The 19,762-nt window shown below is 51.7% G+C and overlaps 2 protein-coding genes across 2 annotated transcripts; one reads left to right on the forward strand and one right to left on the reverse strand.

Moving 5' to 3' along the window:
• Nucleotides 1-9,072: 9,072 nt before the first annotated feature.
• LOC133910133 (uncharacterized) lies at nt 9,073-11,044 on the forward strand. Its single transcript, XM_062352649.1, has 2 exons — nt 9,073-9,815; nt 9,888-11,044. Exons 1-2 carry the CDS (start codon nt 9,618-9,620, stop codon nt 10,413-10,415), a joined length of 726 nt encoding a protein of 241 aa, XP_062208633.1. The 5' UTR covers nt 9,073-9,617; the 3' UTR covers nt 10,416-11,044.
• LOC133907322 (uncharacterized) lies at nt 10,739-12,089 on the reverse strand. Its single transcript, XM_062349341.1, has 3 exons — nt 11,845-12,089; nt 11,455-11,772; nt 10,739-11,204 (listed from the first exon to the last, which is right to left on the reverse strand). Exons 1-3 carry the CDS (start codon nt 12,087-12,089, stop codon nt 10,739-10,741), a joined length of 1,029 nt encoding a protein of 342 aa, XP_062205325.1.
• Nucleotides 12,090-19,762: the final 7,673 nt, after the last annotated feature.

A 19,762-nucleotide genomic window follows, 5' to 3' on the forward strand; every position in this document is an offset into this window, starting at 1 on the left:
AACTCTGTAGTGCCCGGGAGCCTGTCACGACACCGAACACCACAGCCTACCATGGCGGACGTAAGTCAGTAGCGACTGCTCACATGCATACCGATCGGGATTCTTTTGACAGCGGGGAAAAAAAGAGAGAGAACGGACTTTTTCTCGCACAACCGAGCTCCTCACCAGACAGATTAAACATACGGAATCCAGAAAAAGTATTTTAACATAGCGATTGCTTATTGAAATACTTAATGTGCAATATTTACAAGGTTGGGCGACAACAACTTACCCCACGGGGCGAAGCCTTCAGACTGCTCGGGCGGGGAGAAACCCCCGGCCTTGCTGACCTGAGCCGCGAGCACGACCATCTACGGGTAGAAGCGTCGGAGATGCTCGATGTTCCACGGATTCGGGAGTGGCTGTCCTTCCTCCGTCGCCAACCTGAAAGAACCTGCCCGGGGGACCGCGATCACGGTGAAGGGACCTTCCCACACAGGGGACAACTTATTCATTCCTTCGCGCGACTGGATGCGTCGGAGAACTAGGTCCCCCACCTCGAGAGACCGGGCCCGGACATGGCGCAGATGATAACGCCGTAGACTCTGCTGGTACCGAGCCACCCGGACAGCAGCACGCCGCCGGCGCTCTTCCAGGTAGTCCACGTCGTCGCGCCTTTGATGTTCCTGCTCACCCTCGGAGTATGCATGCACTCGAGGGGAGCCCAGAGTGAGCTCGGAGGGGAGGACTGCTTCGGCGCCATAGACGAGGAAGAACGGAGTCTCCCCGGTGGCGCGGCTTGGCGTAGTCCGATTGGCCCACAGCACGGCTGGCAGCTCGTCTACCCATCCCTTTCCGTGCTTAGCGAGCACGTTATAGGTCCGGGTTTTGAGGCCCTTCAGTATCTCCGCATTGGCGCGCTCGACCTGCCCGTTACTCCGAGGATGAGCGACGGAAGCGAAGCAAAGCTTGATGCCGAGATCTTCGCAATAGTCCCCGAACAAGGCACTAGTGAACTGGGTGCCGTTGTCGGTGATGATCCGATTGGGGATACCGAAGCGGCTGGTGATGCCACGGATAAACTGGAGCGCCGTGTTTTTGGTCACCTTGACGACTGGGACCGCCTCCGGCCACTTGGTGAATTTGTCGATAGCGACATATAGGTATGCATAGCCCCCGACTGCTCGGGGGAATGGACCCAGAATGTCCAAACCCCAGACCGCGAAAGGCCATGACAGGGGAATGGTATGGAGAGCCTGAGCTGGCTGGTGAATCTGCTTTGCATGGAACTGGCACGCCCTGCAGCGCCGAACCAGCTCGGAAGCATCCTGGAGGGCTGTAGGCCAGTAGAAATCTTGCCGGAAGGCTTTCCCGACCAGCGTGCGGAACGATGAATGGCCACCGCACTCGCCCTCGTGGACCTCAGCGAGAAGATCGCCGCCTTCTGCCCAAGAGATGCATTTCAAGAGGACACCTCCTGCGCTACGTCGGTAGAGATTCCCATCTACCATGGCATAGCGTTTGGACTGCCGAGCAACCCTTTCGGCAGACGCCTCATCCTCGGGTAGGAACTTTTCTTTCAAGTACCCTTGGATGTCAGACATCCACGAGGCATCTTGAGAACATTCGGCGAGCACAGCGCACTCGCCGGACGGCGGCGCCCTGACGGGGCTTCCCACTGAGGGCACCGCCGGGGTCCCCTGAATTGAGTTCGAGGTTTCCCCTTCATCCTGTTCGGCAGGCAGGACGGAAGGCCGTGCGAGTCTTTCTTCAAAGACTCCGGCAGGGACGTGCGCACGTGAGGAGGCCAGGAGAGAGAGCTCGTCGGCCGGAGCATTGTCGCGGCGAGGGATATACCGCAATTCGAGGCCGTCGAAGCGTCTCTCGAGCTTCCTGACTGCAGCTACGTACGCCGCCATTTGAGGATCCGTGCACTGGTACTCCTTGGATACCTGGTTGATGACCAGTTGGGAGTCCCCTTTGACCAGGAGGCGACGAATCCCGAGCCCCACCGCAGCCTGGAGGCCGGCGATGAGACCTTCATACTCCGCCATGTTGTTGGATGCGCGGAACTGCAACTGTACGACGTACCGGAGCTCTTCACCCGTTAGGGAGGTGAGAACCACTCCGGCCCCTGCGCCTTTCAGCGAGAGGGAGCCATCGAAGTGCATAACCCAGTATCCGGGCGCGTCGCGCCCGGGATAGATAGAGATCTCTTCTGGGATGACGCAGGGGACGTGCGTCCACTCTGCCAAGAAGTCGGAGAGTGTCTGGCTTTTGATTGCCTGGCGACAGACGAAGTGTAAGTCGAACTCCGCCAGCTCGACCGCCCATTTGACAACGCGCCCGGTGCCCTCCCGGTTCCGGAGAATGGGTCCCAGTGGATAAGTGGTAACCACCGAAATCTTGTGCGCCTGGAAGTAGTGGCGCAGCTTCCGGGAGACGACGAGCACGGCATAGAGTAGCTTCTGCGCCTGGGGATACCTAGTCTTGGCCTCCCGGAGGACCTCGCTGATGAAGTACACCGGTCGCTGTACCCGGCGGGCCCGGATGGTGGCCCTACCCGGGGGGCTGCCACAGCCCCCAGGGTCGGCGGTATGGTCGGGGCTGGCCGGGCACTCGGGCTCGATTCCTTGGCTGGGAAGAGCAGCATGCTCGGGTTCGACCCCTTGCCCAGGGGGAGCCACGAGGACAAGTGAGTGGTCGGGGGCCTCTGGGAGCTGGGACCCAGCACCCGGCCCCGAACACTCGTGGCGCTCCACCACCAGTACTACGCTCACAACCTGAGGAGTGGCCGAAACGTAGAGCAGCAGGGGCTCACCTTGAGAGGGAGCCACCAACACGGGTGGCGAAGTGAGGTACTTCTTTAAATCGCGGAAGGCCTGCTCGGCCTCCGGCGTCCAGTCAAAATGACCAGATTTCTTCAGAAGCTTGAAGAGGGGGAGCCCTCGCTCCCCGAGCTTGGAGATGAAGCGCCCGAGAGCTGCCATGCAGCCGGCGAGGCGCTGGACTTCCTTGAGTCGAACCGGGGGTCGCATCTGCTCGATGGCCCGGATCTTCTCCGGATTGACCTCGATCCCTCGGCCAGAGACCAAGAAACCAAGGAGCTTGCCCGCCGGCACCCCGAAGACACATTTCTCCGGGTTGAGCTTGAGGCGGGTAGAGCGGAGACTGTTGAAAGTCTCGGCAAGGTCCTCGAGCAGGGTGGCGCGGTCTCGGGTTTTGACCACGAGATCGTCGATGTAAGCCTCGACGTTGCGGCCAACCTGCGAGTTAAGAGTGATACGAATAGCGCGCTGGAAAGAGGATCCAGCGTTGCGCAGGCCGAAAGGCATTGACATGTAGCAATAAGTCCCCACCGGGGTAGTAAAAGCAGTTTTTTCCTCGTCCCCTACGGCCATGCGAATCTGGTGATACCCAGAGTTTGCATCTAGGAAGCATAAAAGATCACATCCCGCAGTTGAATCTATAATTTGATCAATGCGAGGTAAGGGGAAAGGATCTTTAGGACAAGCCTTATTAAGGTCGGTGTAGTCCACGCACATGCGAAGCTTGCCGTTTGCCTTCGGGACGATGACTGGGTTTGCTAGCCAGTCGGGGTGGAGGACTTCTTGAATGAATCCGGCGTCGAGGAGCTTGCAGACCTGCTCGCGGATAAACTCCTGGCGCTCTGGCGCCTGCCGCCGGACCTTCTGCTTCACTGGGCGGGCGTCCGGACGCACGGCCAAATGATGCTCGATCACCTCCCTAGGGATCCCGGGCATGTCGGACGGTTGCCAGGCAAACACGTCTACGTTAGCCCGGAGGAAGGCGACGAGCGCACTTTCCTATTTGCTGCCCAGGTCGCTGCCGATACGGACAACCTGGGTAGCGTCTTCGTCCACCTCGACCTCCTTCGTTGGAACAGAGGTGTCGGCGGCGAGTCGGGGTCTGGATGAAGAGGGTCCCGAGCCCCCTGTAGAGCCATCAACCTCGGTCTGCGCTGAGACCAGAGCCATGTATGATTGTTCAGCGCAGGAGACGGCGCCGCCGGAGTCGGCGATCACGGAGATAGAGCCTGCGGGGCCGGGCATCTTAACCGTAAGGTATGCATAATGCACGGCCATCATAAACTTGGCAAGCGCCGGATGCCCGAGGATGGCGTTGTAGGGGAGAGGGAGCTCCGCAACATCGAAAAGGACGCACTCCGTGCGGAAGTTGTCCCGGCTCCCGAATGTGACAGGCAACTCAACCTGCCCGAGGGGCAGGGAGTGCCCGGGAGTTACTCCACAGAAGGGGAGTGACGGCTTTAGGCGCCGGGAAGATACTTGCAGCTTCTCAAAAGCCTCTTTGGAAAGGAGGTTGAGGCCGGCAAAACCGTCGATCAGCACTCTGCCGACCTTAACATTGCAGATAGTGGGAGACACTACCAGAGGTAGCCGTCCCACGGCTGCAGTACTGACGGGGTGATCAGCCATGCTGAACGTGATCGGAGCATCCGACCACCTCAGGGGTCTTGTGGCCTCCTCGCTCGGGGTTGCCGAGCACACTTCGCGCCGCATGACCTTGATGCCACGGCGCGAGCAGGGTGTGTAAGCGCCCCCGTCGATGAAGGCGACCGCATGCTCGGGCTCCTGGAAGCCGAGCTCGGCGTTGTTGGGGACGACCTCGGTATCGCCTCCTCCGCGGGACTCGTCGCGCTCCCTCTGGCGCTGCTCCACGAGTCCTTTGACCGTACGACACTCCGTGAGGTCGTGCCATCTGGTCAGGTGTATGGGACACCATTTACCTGGCTCGGGCCCCGCGGGAGCGGGGGCCCTCGCTGGAATAGGAGCTCGGCCAGGGGCCGGGGCTCTTGCTGGAGCTGGCGCCCTAGCCGGTGCCGGGGCCCTCGCGGGCACAGAGGCCCGAGGAGGAGCCCGAGCAGGGGCCCTGACGGGGCGCCGATCGACACCCGGCCTACGCTCTTGCCGGTGATCGGGCTCTTGCGGCACCCTGTGAGCGGGGACTTGGGCTGGCTCGACGGGAGCGGCCTCGCGCTTCCTTCTCTTTTTCTTTTCCCGCTTATCAGAGCGGGAAGAACTTGGCTGGTCGGGAGCGGGGCGAGGAGCATGCCACGCCCTGGCCTCCGCAGCCTTGGCGCACTTATCGGCCAGTGCGAAGAGTTCCGCAGTGGTCTCAATCTCGTGCGTACCTAGCTTCTCGAGCATCCGCTCATCACGGACGCCCTGCCGGAAAGCAACAATAACAGCATGGGGGGCCACTCGCGGAATAGTATTGCGAACCTGGCTGAAACGCTGTATAAATCGCCGTAGCGTCTCCCCTTCCTGCTGCTGGACGGCGTGGAGGTCGCACTCCAAATCGAGACGCGTAAACGTGCCCTGAAAGTTGGCCACGAACTGGTGGCACAGGTCATCCCAGGAGTCGATAGACCCTGGGGGTAAGTTCATAAGCCAAGAGCGGGCGGAACCCCTCAAGGCAACATGAAAATAGTTTACCATCACCTTTTCGCTGCCTCCGGCCGCTTGGACGGCCGTCGTGTAGATCTGGAGGAACTCGACGGGGTTGATGGACCCATCGTACTTCTCCGGCAGCTCGGGGCGGAACTTGGAGGGCCACCTAACCCGGCGGAGCTCGGTGGTGAAGGCACGGCAACCGGTGCCGTACCCCGTAGCGCGAGCGGGGGTCCTCGGTGGCGAGAAGCGGCGAGCCGGGGATCCCCGGTGGCCGCGGGCCGGGAGAGAGGAAGCCTGGTCCTCTGCCCCAACCCCCTGCCTAGTCTCCCGCTGACGTTCGAGAGTAACTCGGGCATCCTCGTGGCCCCTCCGCTCATCAAGGTGTAAACGAAGGTCCCGGGCTTCAGACACGGCCAGGGGGACGGCGCTCCGCCTGGAGACCCCTCGGCCAGTGCGGGTGTTGCCCGTTGAGGAGCCGGCTCTGGCGGCACCATGCTGAGAAGTGGCGCGAGGACTCCCGGCCTGCACCTGGCGACGAGCAGTGCCGACCAAAGCGATGACATCTTGTATCCACCGGCCTTCCGGAGTGTTTGGCATGGCCTGAACGGGCGGGTGCCTGAGGAGAGCATGTGCTGCAAGCAGCGTGCTTCCTGGGCTGGCCTCGCTGAAAGCGAGCCTGCGCCGAGGCGGCACCCGACGTGGTCCAGAGGCGGACCTAGCGGCCGGGGATCCGACCACCTGCTGGGGGTCGGAAAGTACGTCGGCAGCGGCGGCGGCGGCCCTGCTGGGCCCAGCGCCTTGATCCCCTTGCGCGGGAAAAACCACGCACGTGGATGGCGGCTGCCGCTGGTACGCAGCAGCGACGGGGCTCTCTCGGTCGTCGGGCAACGCTCCGTCACTGGAAGTGGAGCCGGAACGCTGGAGACGGTGCCCTCCGGCCATCTTTTCCTGGGAAAAAAAAGTGAAAACAAACAATCCAGGGATACTCCCCCCTACCTGGCGCGCCAGCTGTCGGAGGGTGAACTCCTGTCGCAGGGATCCCGAGAGACCCCTTTTTAGAGATTCGGCCGGGGGGATGATCCTGGAAAAGCTTGTTTGGAAAATAAGCGGGAACGGAAACAAATGCGATGGCTGGCGGGAGATGATTGCCCTAATGCGAGGAAAAGATGGGTGCACCGGGGTTTAGACAGGTTCGGGCCGCACGGAGGCGTAACACCCTACTCCTGTGTGAGCGCTATATTTATCCTTGAAGGGAATTCTTCAAGGATGTATCTGGTTCTAAGGGGAGAGCCGTTTACAAAGAGCTTGAGGCTCTCGTGTTCTAGCTTGGCTTGAGCTGGTTCGAGCGTCTGCGTCCTCTTCTTCACACACTTTCGGTTCCTTCGGTCTTGTTCGTCGGGGGGTCCTCTCTTTTTGTGTTCTCCATCCTTTCCTTTTATAGGCGCGCCGACCTCAACATATCCTGAATGGGAAAGAGGGGATGCGAATGTCAAGGTGCCACGGAGAAAGGCGTAATCATTTCATCTCGACGAAGTGACAGGGGCGGTGGAGAAATGCGGCGCGCATCCGACCACCCGCCACTGTGGAAGCCCTCGGGCGCCATAAAGGGGGCCCACCGGGCAGCCTCAGAGGTGCCCGGTGCGCCCACCCTGTCTTGTTCTTCTGCCAGGGCAGGGTGGCAGGCGGAGCGCTTCGATTCTGGCAACGTTATCCCGAGGCACCTGGATGAAACGGGACAGGACCCGTGCATTTAATGGACCCACGCCCCCCTGCCAGTGCATGGCAGGGTCTGACACTGGGGCGTGGGCAGCTGAGAATGTCAGGATGTCAGGATGTCAGACCGCGCGTGCCTATTAAATGCGGCATTGGGCCTTTGACTGGATGACACCCTGACGACGGGACCCTTCGGGTCGTCGAATGATCTTGCGCGAACCTTCGGGGAACCGAGTCCTCGGGGGCTGCTACGTGCAGCCCCGAGCACTCTCCCCCGAGTACTTGAGTGAGACCTTCGGGGAACCGAGTCCTCGGGGGCTGCCACGTGCAGCCCCGAGCACTCTCTCCCGAGCACTTCGGTGGGACCTTCGGGGCACTGAGTCCTCGGGGGCTGCCACGTGCAGCCCCGAGCACTCTCTCCCGAGCACTTCGGTGGGACCTTCGGGGCACCGAGTCCTCGGGGGCTGCCACGTGCAGCCCCGAGCACTCTCTCCCGAGCACTTCGGTGGGACCTTCGGGGCACCGAGTCCTCGGGGGCTGCCACGTGCAGCCCCGAGCACTCTCTCCCGAGCACTTCGGTGGGACCTTCGGGGCACCGAGTCCTCGGGGGCTGCCACGTGCAGCCCCGAGTACTCTCTCCCGAGCACTTCCTTCTTGGTATTTGGGCTCTGCGGATCATCGGGGAACTAGGGTGCTCGGGAACCAGAGGCGGCGGCCCCGAGCACCTTCTCCCGGGACTTAGCTTCTTCTTACCTTGCAGGGTGGTGACATGTGGTGGATGGCCGGCCTGGCCTCGGGACTTAGGGACCCCTGGTTCTGAATACACCGACAGCCGGTGATGACTCAGACCAAACTGAAGGGAGCTCGGATGACGTGCTATGCTCCAGTAGTGTAGATTGCGGTTCGGTTGAGTCTGATAGGTCCTGGCGGCTGTAATCTGGCCGCCGGTAAGGATGGAAAGGTGTCATTCGTTGTCGTGGTCTTGTGCGATGTGCGTCTGGTGCCAGTAGTTTGGTTGGTAACCCGAAAATGCTCGTTTGTTGTCGGCTTAATCTGTGTGATGAACTGAACTGCTATCATGATTATTGTCCCCACTTTGTTTTGTATCAGTATGGCACAAATATTTCGTCAGTATGGCAATAAGAATGTTGTCCGCATTTGGTGTCCGCATTTTCATTGCTTCTAGTGGTCCATGGAAAGGCCATGATTTGAGTATGGGTGTACACCCTGAGTACCCAAGTTGCATTCCTCTTCGACTCAAATTTGGGTGCCAAATGACTACTTAAGAGTAAGCTTTCCCCCCTCAGCAGAGTTGGAGTTATACCAATAAAATCTTACTGAACCTGGTGAAGGTCATTATAACAATGTAACTAACTGTATTCCACAGGGTGGCATAGCACATCACAACAACCATAAACTGGCACTTACTCTGTTTGTCGTCACAGAAGGCTTACAGGATTGAAGATGTAGTAAAATTTGAATAAGGAATACATACTAGGGATAAATAATTATTGATAGAGCTGCATTGAAAGTTTTTTAAAAAGGACGGGTATGGACTAATATTCAAATACATGACTAGCTCTACTACTAAGAGATTCATTTGTGATACATGCATCCAGCTAATATGGCCATGTTAGACACACTGTACACATTGCAAATTTGAAATCCAACTAACATCGTAAGAAAGGATTGTAGCAGAAAAGATATGCCTTAAAAGAAGCTTTGGGAAATTTAATCCTGGTAGAGGGTAAATGCATCAAAATAGGTAGTAACTAGAATACTTGATAATGTATCTTGTATAGATCTTGGTACATTCTGGTGAATCAAGGATTGTTGTACTATGCATAATGTTTTGCAATGTTCGGCTTGCTATATTTCAGTGATACGTCTATTAGCATTGGGACTGTAAGTGTGATCTTGGAGTGATTAGGTAGTCTTGTTTATTAATAGGCCATAGGTGTTGGAAAGGCCATGATTTGAGTACATTCTGGTCAATCAAAGATTGTTGTACTATGCATAATGTTTTGCAATGTTTGGCTTGCTATATTTGAGTGATATGGCTATTAGCATTGGGACTGTAAGTGTGATATTTATCATAAATTATCTGCTTGTTGCCCTATTAAGTGTGATCTTTATCATAAATTTTGAAACTTATCTTATTTGAAGGGGCGGAATGGATCCTTTTTACGAGAGCATCCTGCAGGACGGTTTCGACCGTATGACTTGGGGGGGTCAATACATGGGTACCCAGGGGGGTCAACCGACAGTCCACAAGCAGAGATGTCGCGGTTCTCACAGCCTATTGATCTTGGAGGGCAGTCGGAGTTAGGCCAGTTTAGTCTCGGGAGCGATGAGAAGGGTAGGAAGAAGGTCACCTCGAGGAAGAAGAAGAAGGTGGTCGCGAAAACTGATAGAACCAAATGGACTGACGAGGAAGATGAGTTGTTGGTGTCGGCCTAGCTTAACGTTAGCCAAGATCCGGTTGTGGGCATGGATCAGTCCAGAGAGACCTATTGGGGCCGTATCGCAAAGTACTTCAACACTTACAAGAAGGAAAGTATGATGCCGAGGACCGACAAAGCGCTCATAAATTATATGAAGCTGATCACGGATGCCGTGACAAAGTTTACGGTGCATTACAAGAAGATGGAGCAGCTGAACCCGAGTGGCACCAATGAACGTGACAAGGTAACTCTTCATTTCGCTGATATTGTCCATGCATGTATAGTCAAACACGACTTATATTTACATGCTTCGCAGATGGCTCGAGCGTGCTCCGCATATAAAGCAATTGAGGGAAAACCATTCGCGTACACACACTGTTGGGTGCTGCTGGCCGAGCACCCAAAGTGGCATGCACATGAAGCGGCAAAGGCGCAGAAGGTCTTGGATCTTGCGGAAGCACAGTGCAGCCAAGCTGCAGGCAATGACGTCCCAAATGATGCGGCTTCCAACGCGTCGACGGATCTTCCCCATCCTATTGGCCGTGACCAAGCGAAAGCTTCCCGAGAGCGCAAGTCATCGTCGCAGTCTTCAATTCCAACCGTGTCTGGAGGAGCATATGAAAGACAATTGCAGGACATCAGTGAAACAAAGAAAGTGATGGTGGAGCTTAAGAAGGAGCAGCTGGAGGTGATGCATCTCCAAGCCACTGTCCGAATGAATGACCAAGACGAAAGAATTATAAAGGTTGATTTGGACAGTGTTTCGGGACCACTGCGCGAGTATTATAGGAAGCACCAGGAAGACATAATGGCGCGGTGGAAGGTCCTAGAGGACCGAGAGTAGGACGGTTGAACTCGTCACATATTTCTTATTCGGACTGTAATATTGATGGACATGTGTGTGTGTGTGTGATGGTACTGTGCAACTTCGGAATTTTGAACTTTGCTTTGTAATATTTGTCACATTCAAGTACTTTCATTCAGGACTGCAATAGTGGGGCTTGTATTCATTCGCAGGTACATTGCACATGATGGCTTCGTAGTAGTAGCATTACAATAAGATGTCCTAGCCTTAGACTAACTACATGCATTGGACCGACCCTACTTGGAACATTAAACCAAACTATATGCATTAAACTACCTTACGGAATACGTACTTTTAGAAGTCTACTGTGCTCCATGAATACTCCAAAGGTGCTCCACAAGGTCATCAAGCAATTGGCGGTGCACTGCACGGTTGCGGATAGCTTGAGTTGTTTCGACATAATGCAGGACACCTTCATCACCACTTCGATGGATTTGAGTTGGTTCCCCCATGAAGTCGAACACCTGCACCGGGGAAGCGCTACCGCGCTCGTCCTCAATTATCATGTTGTGCATAATAACACAGGCGGTCATGATATTGTGCAATGTAGACTGATCACATGCTCTAGCCGGTCCGCGAACAATAGCAAACCTAGCTTGCAACACACCAAATGCACGTTTGATATCCTTGCGGACAACAGCTTGCATCGCGGAGAAATGGATGCTCTTGTTGCCTCGTGGAGCAGGAATTGCCTTCACTATGGTCGTCCATTCAGGGTATATGCCATCGCCGAGGTAGTATTCCATGTTGTACCTGTTACCATTTATGCTGTACGACACAGGGGGGCACTCTCATCGATAAGCCTAGTAAATAAGTTAGAGCGGTGCAATACGTTTATATCGTTAAGACTCCCAGCCATCCAAAAAAAGCATGCCAAATCCATAAGTCATACGACGCAACCGCCTCCAAAACTATAGAAGGCTTGCGAGTATGGCATGTGTACGCGCCATACCACGCTTTTGGACAGTTCTTCCATACCCAATGCATGCAATCGATGCTCCCGAGCATCCCGGGAAACCCACGGCGCTCGCCTTCTGCTAGGAGACGGGGGGTGTCAGTTTCATTGGGAGCCCGGAGATATTCTTCTCCGAACACCTCCACAATAGCTTGCACATATTTCCGTAGTGCCATCATCGCCGTGCTCGCCCCTATCCGCACGTACTCGTCAACTGCATCTGAACTGACGCCGTATGCTAGTTGCCGTATGGCCGCTGTCATTTTTTGCAACGGGCTAAGGCCGATCTTCCCCGTTGCATCCCTTCCCTGCCTGAACCAGGTGTCATGGTCCTCCACAGCGGCCGCAATACGCAAGAACAACCGCCGCGACATACGAAACCTAGGTGCGTGAACATACATGACTCAGTGTACACAAAGAAGGTTACAGCTTTCATTACGAAATCGCACTTACCTTCGACGAAACAGGACATCTCCGTACACAGGGTTGTCGGCGAAGTAGTCGTTGTACAGCCTAGCAGCACCTTCGCGATGTTGCCGGTCTATAACCGCATGGCCGGGCATTGACCCACGCTGCCTGCTACGACGCGCACCTCCTGCTTCTTCCTCCTCGATGGCAATAAGCACAAGCAGCTCGTCCTCTTCGTCACTCGAATCCAAGGAGAACATCATCATTTCCTTTGAATCTGAGGAGTTCATCTTGTATTTGGAAAACGAGGAACTAGTGTGAGTCCGCTTTGAGGATGCCGGCCCTTTTATAGTGCTACAAATCTTCTCTGCGAAGCCACACTTCGGTAGCTTCCATTACAAGCTGCTTGAAAAGTTCAACGTTTTCTTCCACCAAAAGCCGTCTACCCAGTCAACACTCTAATCCCGTACTACATACGCCCGTACTTTCGCCGTATAAACGCATTCATCGTAAAAATACGGATTCGGTACCAAATAGATTAAAATAGTGAAAGTCTATTGGGGAAGGTAATGGGGAAGGGAATGCTGTTGGAGTGCAGGATCCTGAAGGGAATGAATCTGAGAAGGGAATCCTGCTGGGAAGGGATTTTGGAGTGGGAAGGGAAGGAAACGGTTGAGGTTGGTCTAAAAACTGGACAAATGAAACCAAAGGCAGCAGAATAAAAAGCTCTTAGGCTTTTTGCTACTCTTCAATTTGTCTTTTTCAGTTCTAGTGAGCAGCGACTTCTCTTTTTTTCAATAGGGCGAGTAGCCTTGGCGGAGCTAGGGTGTTTCGCATACTCGTACACCTCTAAAAATTCTAAATATCACCTGTGAGTAGTTAAATATTTACTATAAATTTATATAATATTAATCTAATTACATATGATCAGTTATATTATATACTTATCACCACTGCGCATTTCTAGCTAGGCCACTTGTGAGCAGCAGGTCTCAGTATCGTACTATCGTTTAGGACATCACCCAATAAACATGTTTAATTATTATTTTTTATAACTATTTTTATTAAAAGTTGATAAAAATTAGATGATATTAAATATTTTTCATAATAAATTCACTACTATTATTTTCATATAATAAATTTTTTAAAATTTGACTATACCTACTCTAAGACTGACATCGTTCTAGTACATCATCTGTGCTGGGTCTGCTAGCTCATAAATACGCCACTTCATCATGCAGGCAATCCTGACCGTCCAATCTTGTGGCTATCGTTCGTAATCCTCATGATCATGAGTTCCAGTGGGGCCGTGCTTCTGACATAGGGGACCGGGGCTGGATTCCTGACATATACTCCTGGTCATCACCATGCACGCATGTTGGCGACGAGTTTTTTGAATTCCCTATTTTTGCTCGCATTTCGCGATGGTGTAGGGCATGCATCAGTTTTAACTGTTTGTCGTGTTGCATCGATCGATCGAGAGAGGAGTAGCGAGACGTCGCCTTTGACTGCTGCTGCTATAGGTGCTGAGCTCGAGCCAATCGTTTTCTTGACAAGAGAATCCAGATGGACAGAGATGGTTGTGTTATTTTCTGCTTTGTCTTGGCCTGGGCGTGCTTTCCGTGGTCCTCTATTCGGTTCTTATTTTTTGTCACCAAAGCAGAAAGGAAGATGTCACTCATTTTTCTCAAGAATTAGAATGTCATTGTTCCATCGCAACAATTTATAAATTGGAAAATATCATCTAACGAGAGAGTGGCGTATGCATGCAGTCCGAAACACTTCTCAACTAGATTAGTGATGATACTTTGCGACGGTACTAATCATTTACCCCTTTTTCATTATTCACAGCGATGGTGCCATAACAAAAGCATTTCTTAGTCATCTCCTGTCTTATAAAAAAAATCCTTTTTTGAGGAAGCTCGTGCCTTATCATGGAGGGAAACTCTAGACGATCGAGAGTCGTCATGTGCTTAGCCATACGCCTAAATCTAACGGGATTTGGTAGGCGCATGGTTGGTGAAGACGATGACAACATTGAAGTCAGGTATTACTAATGCTAGCCTGCCTGCCATGTGTTTCTGCAATCTAATCGCCCGCATGCGTGCAAGGCAGTCGTTTCATCGAACAGATGATCATGCAGCGCAGGCACAGAACCACAGACACGCAGCATGCACGTGCGCTAGTACTGTAAGTCATGCGTGAGGAAAGGATGCCGGTACAGCTCGTACAGCTAGCTCGCTGTCGTCCATGGCAACCGGCAAGCACCGCTTTGCCAAAAGGGACAAGAGCGCTGCCGCGCGCGTACGCGTACGTTCCTGGGCGTCGCACTAGAGAACGTACGGGCTCTAGCACCAAAGCTGTGCTGAGCGAGTAGCTAGAGTTGAGTAACCACGGCTACCGGATATAATCCATCAATCTCTTAAAAAACAATTAAAAAATACAAAGTACAAAACAGTTATATTTTTTTTTTATGTATCTGTATTTTATAATGAAGAGTTATGTTTCGTATATATAGCGATAAAAACAACTAAGCGATATAATCTAATCTTTCAAAAGATCGAGATGACTCCACATTTAGTTATGAAACTACAAGTTTACTAACATTCCTGGATAGACACTTCTCACAAAATACATATCTCATCAAAACTACCAAAAACTCAATAGAAAAAATTAGAAGAAAGAGTACATAGATGCGGACCTCGCTACCGCCTTCCCTCACACTCCCTGCACAAAATTCACAGAAAGTGCCTGACACTCCCCGCACAGAATTTATAGAAATGCAGGAGCTCCCTACCGCCTTCGCTCACACCCGCATCACACTCCGGTTCTTCATTCACTAAAAGGGAGAACGCATGCAATGATGAGTATGAATGAAGTGCAACAATGCATGCCACAATATGCATTTGAAGAAAAAGCAATGAAAATATGCTTTAAATTGCATGAACATCTTTTCCTAGTTAGCACAAGTCATAAGAAGACTAGCAAAATTGGATTCATCCATTTTAGACTTGTAAAGAATTAACAGTGAATTAATGAAGTCTTAACATAACTAATTTATCCTAGAAAGTTAATTAACTATTTCATGGATGGGAACATTTTTAATAGTTAGATGAGGTTATTATGAAACCAACAAAATTGGTTTCATAATTTTTGGAGCTAACGGAGAATTTATTATGAATTTTACAATCCTCAAACCGCCTGATGAACAGTAACTGCGAAGTATCCACAAATTTCTGCGGATACTCCGCATTTTTGCGGAATATCTGCGAATTTTTGCGGAGTATCCGGACTATCCAGAATTGCTCTAAAAAAAGGGGGAAAACTTTGCCAAATTGACTTGCTAGCCCCTCTAATTCAAAGTGAAACATGTTTGAGGTAGTTTATGGGGTCTAGAACTCACTCATCAACCTAGCAACTTGATTCCTAACTCAAATCTCATCTAATCCTCATTTTGTTCTAAAGCTTCAAGAACTCATGAACTTTACTTTATCACGAAATCAACCAACCAAATCACAAATTCATGCCATGGGGAGCCTAAGAGACTTACCCACAGTGCTTGTGGATGTTAGCGACCGCTAGGTGGTTAAGGAAACGGAGTGAAACGCTCGAGAGACGAAGAAATCCGGTGTTTCTCATATTTCAACCTTAAACGCTCGGGAAAACGAAAATGAAAAGGGGAAAACGAAAATGAATAGGATGGATGGATAGCTTACGAGCCGAAGAACACGTAGACACCACATGCACACCTTGATTCCTTCTCTTGAGGTGGGATTTTGAGGGAGAAGGAGAGAGTACTTGAGAGAGAGGGAAAGGGGGGCAGCTCCTTTGCTTCTTTGGTCGGTGGGGAGCACGGTGGGAGCAGGTGAGGAGTGAGGATGAGAGAGAGAGCAGGTGGGGGCTGCTTATTATGTGTGGTGGGTGGTAGGACCACATGTGGAACCCACGTGGAAGAGAGAGGAGTTCTGTTTTAACTGCGAATTCAATTCTTTTCTCTCCCTAATTTTTTTCTCTTATCTAAATGACTCGGAACAAAGTGCTCTAGTGTGCCAAAATAATTTACCATAAATTTGTTATGACGCTAATGATGCATGATTAAGTTTAATCATGTGATTACGGAATTTGGGACATGATATTGGCATGTCTTGTGGGAAAGCCCGGCATGAAAGGTGTTTGAAGAGTCTCGGTATGATTTGTTCCTCCGCTGGCTACGGTTGAAAGCTGAGCATATCACGTGGGTAAAGCTGTATAACCTCTGCAGAGTGTAAATCTATTCGAATAGCCGTATACACGGTCATAAATATACGAAGGCATGGTCACACTTGAATAGACCATGGGTGCGTCTGTCTTGATGAGTGAGTGTGTGGACTAGATGTCCGTGTGATTAGGGTCCTGGCTTGATCCACCAGAAGTTTTGTGGTACTAGAGGTACACCAGATGTGATAATAGAGACTGCGAAGTGAGGTGTAGCCCCTTCCAGAACCGAAAAACCTCATATACAGCTTGTTACTAGTTTTTGAACTACTTGAATTGTTTTAAAATCATTAGCTGATGATACTACTGACCAACTGCATAAACTGTTTTACGCTAAAACTAAAACTGTAAAGCCTTACCCTTGAAATACCCCTGTATGCATCTATCAACACTTTGTAGTAGTATAGGGCATGTTGAGTACCTTTCGTACTCACTCTTGCTATCATTCAGATAAAGAAGTCGATGCTGACTTCGCCGGAAGTGAAGCTGGGGATGAAGAGTGGTCTCTAAAGTCGCGTTCACACCCTCGCTGCTTGTGGCTTGGCCTTTTGTTCCGCTATGTATTTTGATGGCCGCTAGGCCAAGCTTGTAATATACAATACGGTTTGTAACCTTTTGTATTCTGAGCCTTTATATAATGTGCGATATGTATCACCTACGTAATCCAATGACTGATACAGGAGGCATAGGAGATCCCGGTAACGGGAGTCTTACATCGGCGGTGGCACCGCTTCGGGCGGCGCAGATGCTAGAAGGCTGTTAGCTTCATGCCGATGGTATACCCTTTTTTAAGTTTCGATCTGTAGCGGTGGCCTTCGAGCCACCACATTCTTGTGTATAGGGATGGCTGCCAGTTTGCCGGCCGGCTACGTGGTGGCGACTACGGGGCTGACCAGTCGTGTTCACGCCAATGACGCAATGTCATTCTATGCGATGTGCTACTTTTTGTGCGATTCATTATTGTTCATGTGATTCGCTACTGCTTCTTGCGATCCGTTACTGTTTATGCAATTCAAGATATATTTTGACGTAAAAACAGTAGTAGCAAGAATACATACCGAATCGATTGTACCTTTCAATTATTGTGAATGGATTCGTGTCACGTCGAGCATATAGGCTAGGCCATTACCTGCCCGCTCGACGAAGATGTCGATGTAGTGCAGATTCATTCCATTAGCTTGGTCTCCAACAGAGCTTTGTGCTGATAACGTATTGAGAAACTACTGCTATCGGGTGTAGTCTACTGATCCATCGATAGAACAATTGCAAAGGAGATATAATATAGGGAAAATACTATCTATTCTTTATTCATCTATATTTTACAACGAGATGTTCTACCATGTATATATAGTAAAAAAAATTATTAAAAAATATAATTGAATCTTAAAAAAATTGATACGAACCCATATTTAATTATAAAATTACATATTTCTAACGCCTAGCAGGCGAAGCACATGCACTTTTAGCAGCTGCGGTCAATGTAAGGAGTTGGTTAATCAAGCCTGGAATTGCAAGCCCAAAATGGGCGAGCGTGCGGGGAGGGATCCCCAGCTTTGCGAGCCTCCCTCCGGATCCCCGCGCGCCCCGCTGCGCTGCGCCTGTCTTTTCTTTCTATCGTGGCTACCCGGAGCGGGCGCTGGCTTGGCGCGTGACCAACTGGCCAAAGAGCCAGTAAATTTCGTTGCCTTGGAGGGCTGGAGCGCTCGCTGGCAGGCAGCCACTGTTTCATGCTTCGGTAGCCGTGCCCGGCACATGAAGCTAGATGCGTATCCCCTGCTTGCCTGCTGTCGTGCCGTGCTGTAATTGAAATAGTTAGTATTTGGAGTGGTTTGGCAGAGTTCACGTACCAGTTTCTAAGTGGAATCACTGTTAGTTTAGTTAAAAGGTAATTTATAATTTTTAACACTTAAAGTGATTGGTTGGAAGTGATTCTCTGAAATAAATTAAATATTAAGAGCTGAAAAAACTATATTTTCTTAATTCACTTCCCTCATTGATTATTTGCTATATAGAGTTTATCCCAAAGTATAATTTTTTACCATAAAATAATTTCCCTCGAGAATCACTTCCCATAGAGAATTTAGATCAGCAGAGCTCTACCAAACATACCTTAGCAGTACTGGTCGGGGTTTAAATTTTTGCCAAGGTTTTAGTGAAATTTTATATTTTTTGGGAATTTCTTTCGAAAAGCAAGAGTATTACCGATTTTATTAGAGAAGAAGATAATTGATCTAGTTTATAATAAAAATCGGGCACGAAAATCTCACAACTACACGATTTAACAGAACTGACAGACAACCTCGAGGTGACAATACAACCTTAAAATAGAACGACGCCCACATCAAAGACGCAAACACGACAACAAACAACTCCAACCTAACTCAACTCGCATGCTAACCAACCCAACACCTGTCTCTCCCATAACTAGGTCGACGGAGCCCTGCTCCCACGCCGCCACAACACGACTCGGTCGGCGGAGCCCTACTCCCACAACGCACCTTTTTACCTCACAAGTCGGCAGCACGTCGCTTCGGAGGAGCAAGCATTGGAAGAAATCGCTATCACAAAGCACCAATCTAGAAAGGAGAGCTGCCGAGAAACAAAGACGTATGGGCAGACCTACAGAAGAAGCCAATGAACCGAACCCGATGAAGCCATCACAAAGCTGACGACCATCGAGGCGCGAGAAACTAGACCTCCAAAGGGACGCCTTCAAAGAGGACGCGACGTCGAGTCACCACTGTCGCCTGTCCGATTGCCTGAACAAGGTTTTCACCTGGAAGCTCCAAAGGAGAGGAGCGGGAAGACACCTTGACATCGTCTCCAAGGAGGAGAACAGCGCCTAAGGGCATCGCTGTCATTGATGCTAGCTAAAAAACCAGCCAAGGCCTTCACCATTGGCTCCTACCTCTCGCCCCTCGCGCACAACCAGCCTGCGCAAGGCCCAAGACCAAAGCAGTAACAAACGTCGCCACTACTCAACCGCTTCATCCCACAGCCATCCCAGTGTCACAAAGCTCCCCCACAGTCCCAACTTGCAGAAGAGGAGGAGGCTGGGTTAGGGGAGGAGCATGTAAACGCTTAAAGCCGGGATCGGGACGGTGCTGCTGCCACCAGACACAAACGCCACCACATCGCAGCCACACCGCCCCATAACCATCCTAACGTCACGAAACTCCCCAGGGGCCAACCTGCAGAAGAGGAGAAGCCCGAAAAAGGGGAGGAGCAAACACAAATGCTAGAAGCCGGGATCGGCATGATGCCGCCACCATGGACACCAATCGTAGCCAAGACCGAAGGGCCACACTGGCGGCCCCTGCCAAAAGCAATAGGAGGGAGCCACGCAGGCAGTCTCAGCCAAGGCAGCAGGCCACAGGCACATCACCACACCACAACAGCCCACGACGGAGAGCCACACGACCGCAAAAACACATGTCGGCGAGCACCACGATGCCGCACCACGGCATCACACAATAGCTCCACGGCAGCACGACAACAACAAGACACGACGCAACCCCTGCGGCAACCCATTGCCGCCGCCACCAACACCGATGAGAGCTTTTGACTAGACTGAACTCGCCAAGATCGTCGAACTGACGCCCAAGACCACCCCACAATGACGATGGACGGCCAACCTCGGGGGGCATGAAGCGCAGATCCGCGGCAAGCCGACCGTCGGGACGCAGATCTGGTCGACCGAGATTAGATC

This window comes from Phragmites australis, chromosome 2 (genome assembly GCF_958298935.1).
Source record: "Phragmites australis chromosome 2, lpPhrAust1.1, whole genome shotgun sequence".
NCBI classification, from domain to species: Eukaryota; Viridiplantae; Streptophyta; class Magnoliopsida; order Poales; family Poaceae; genus Phragmites; species Phragmites australis.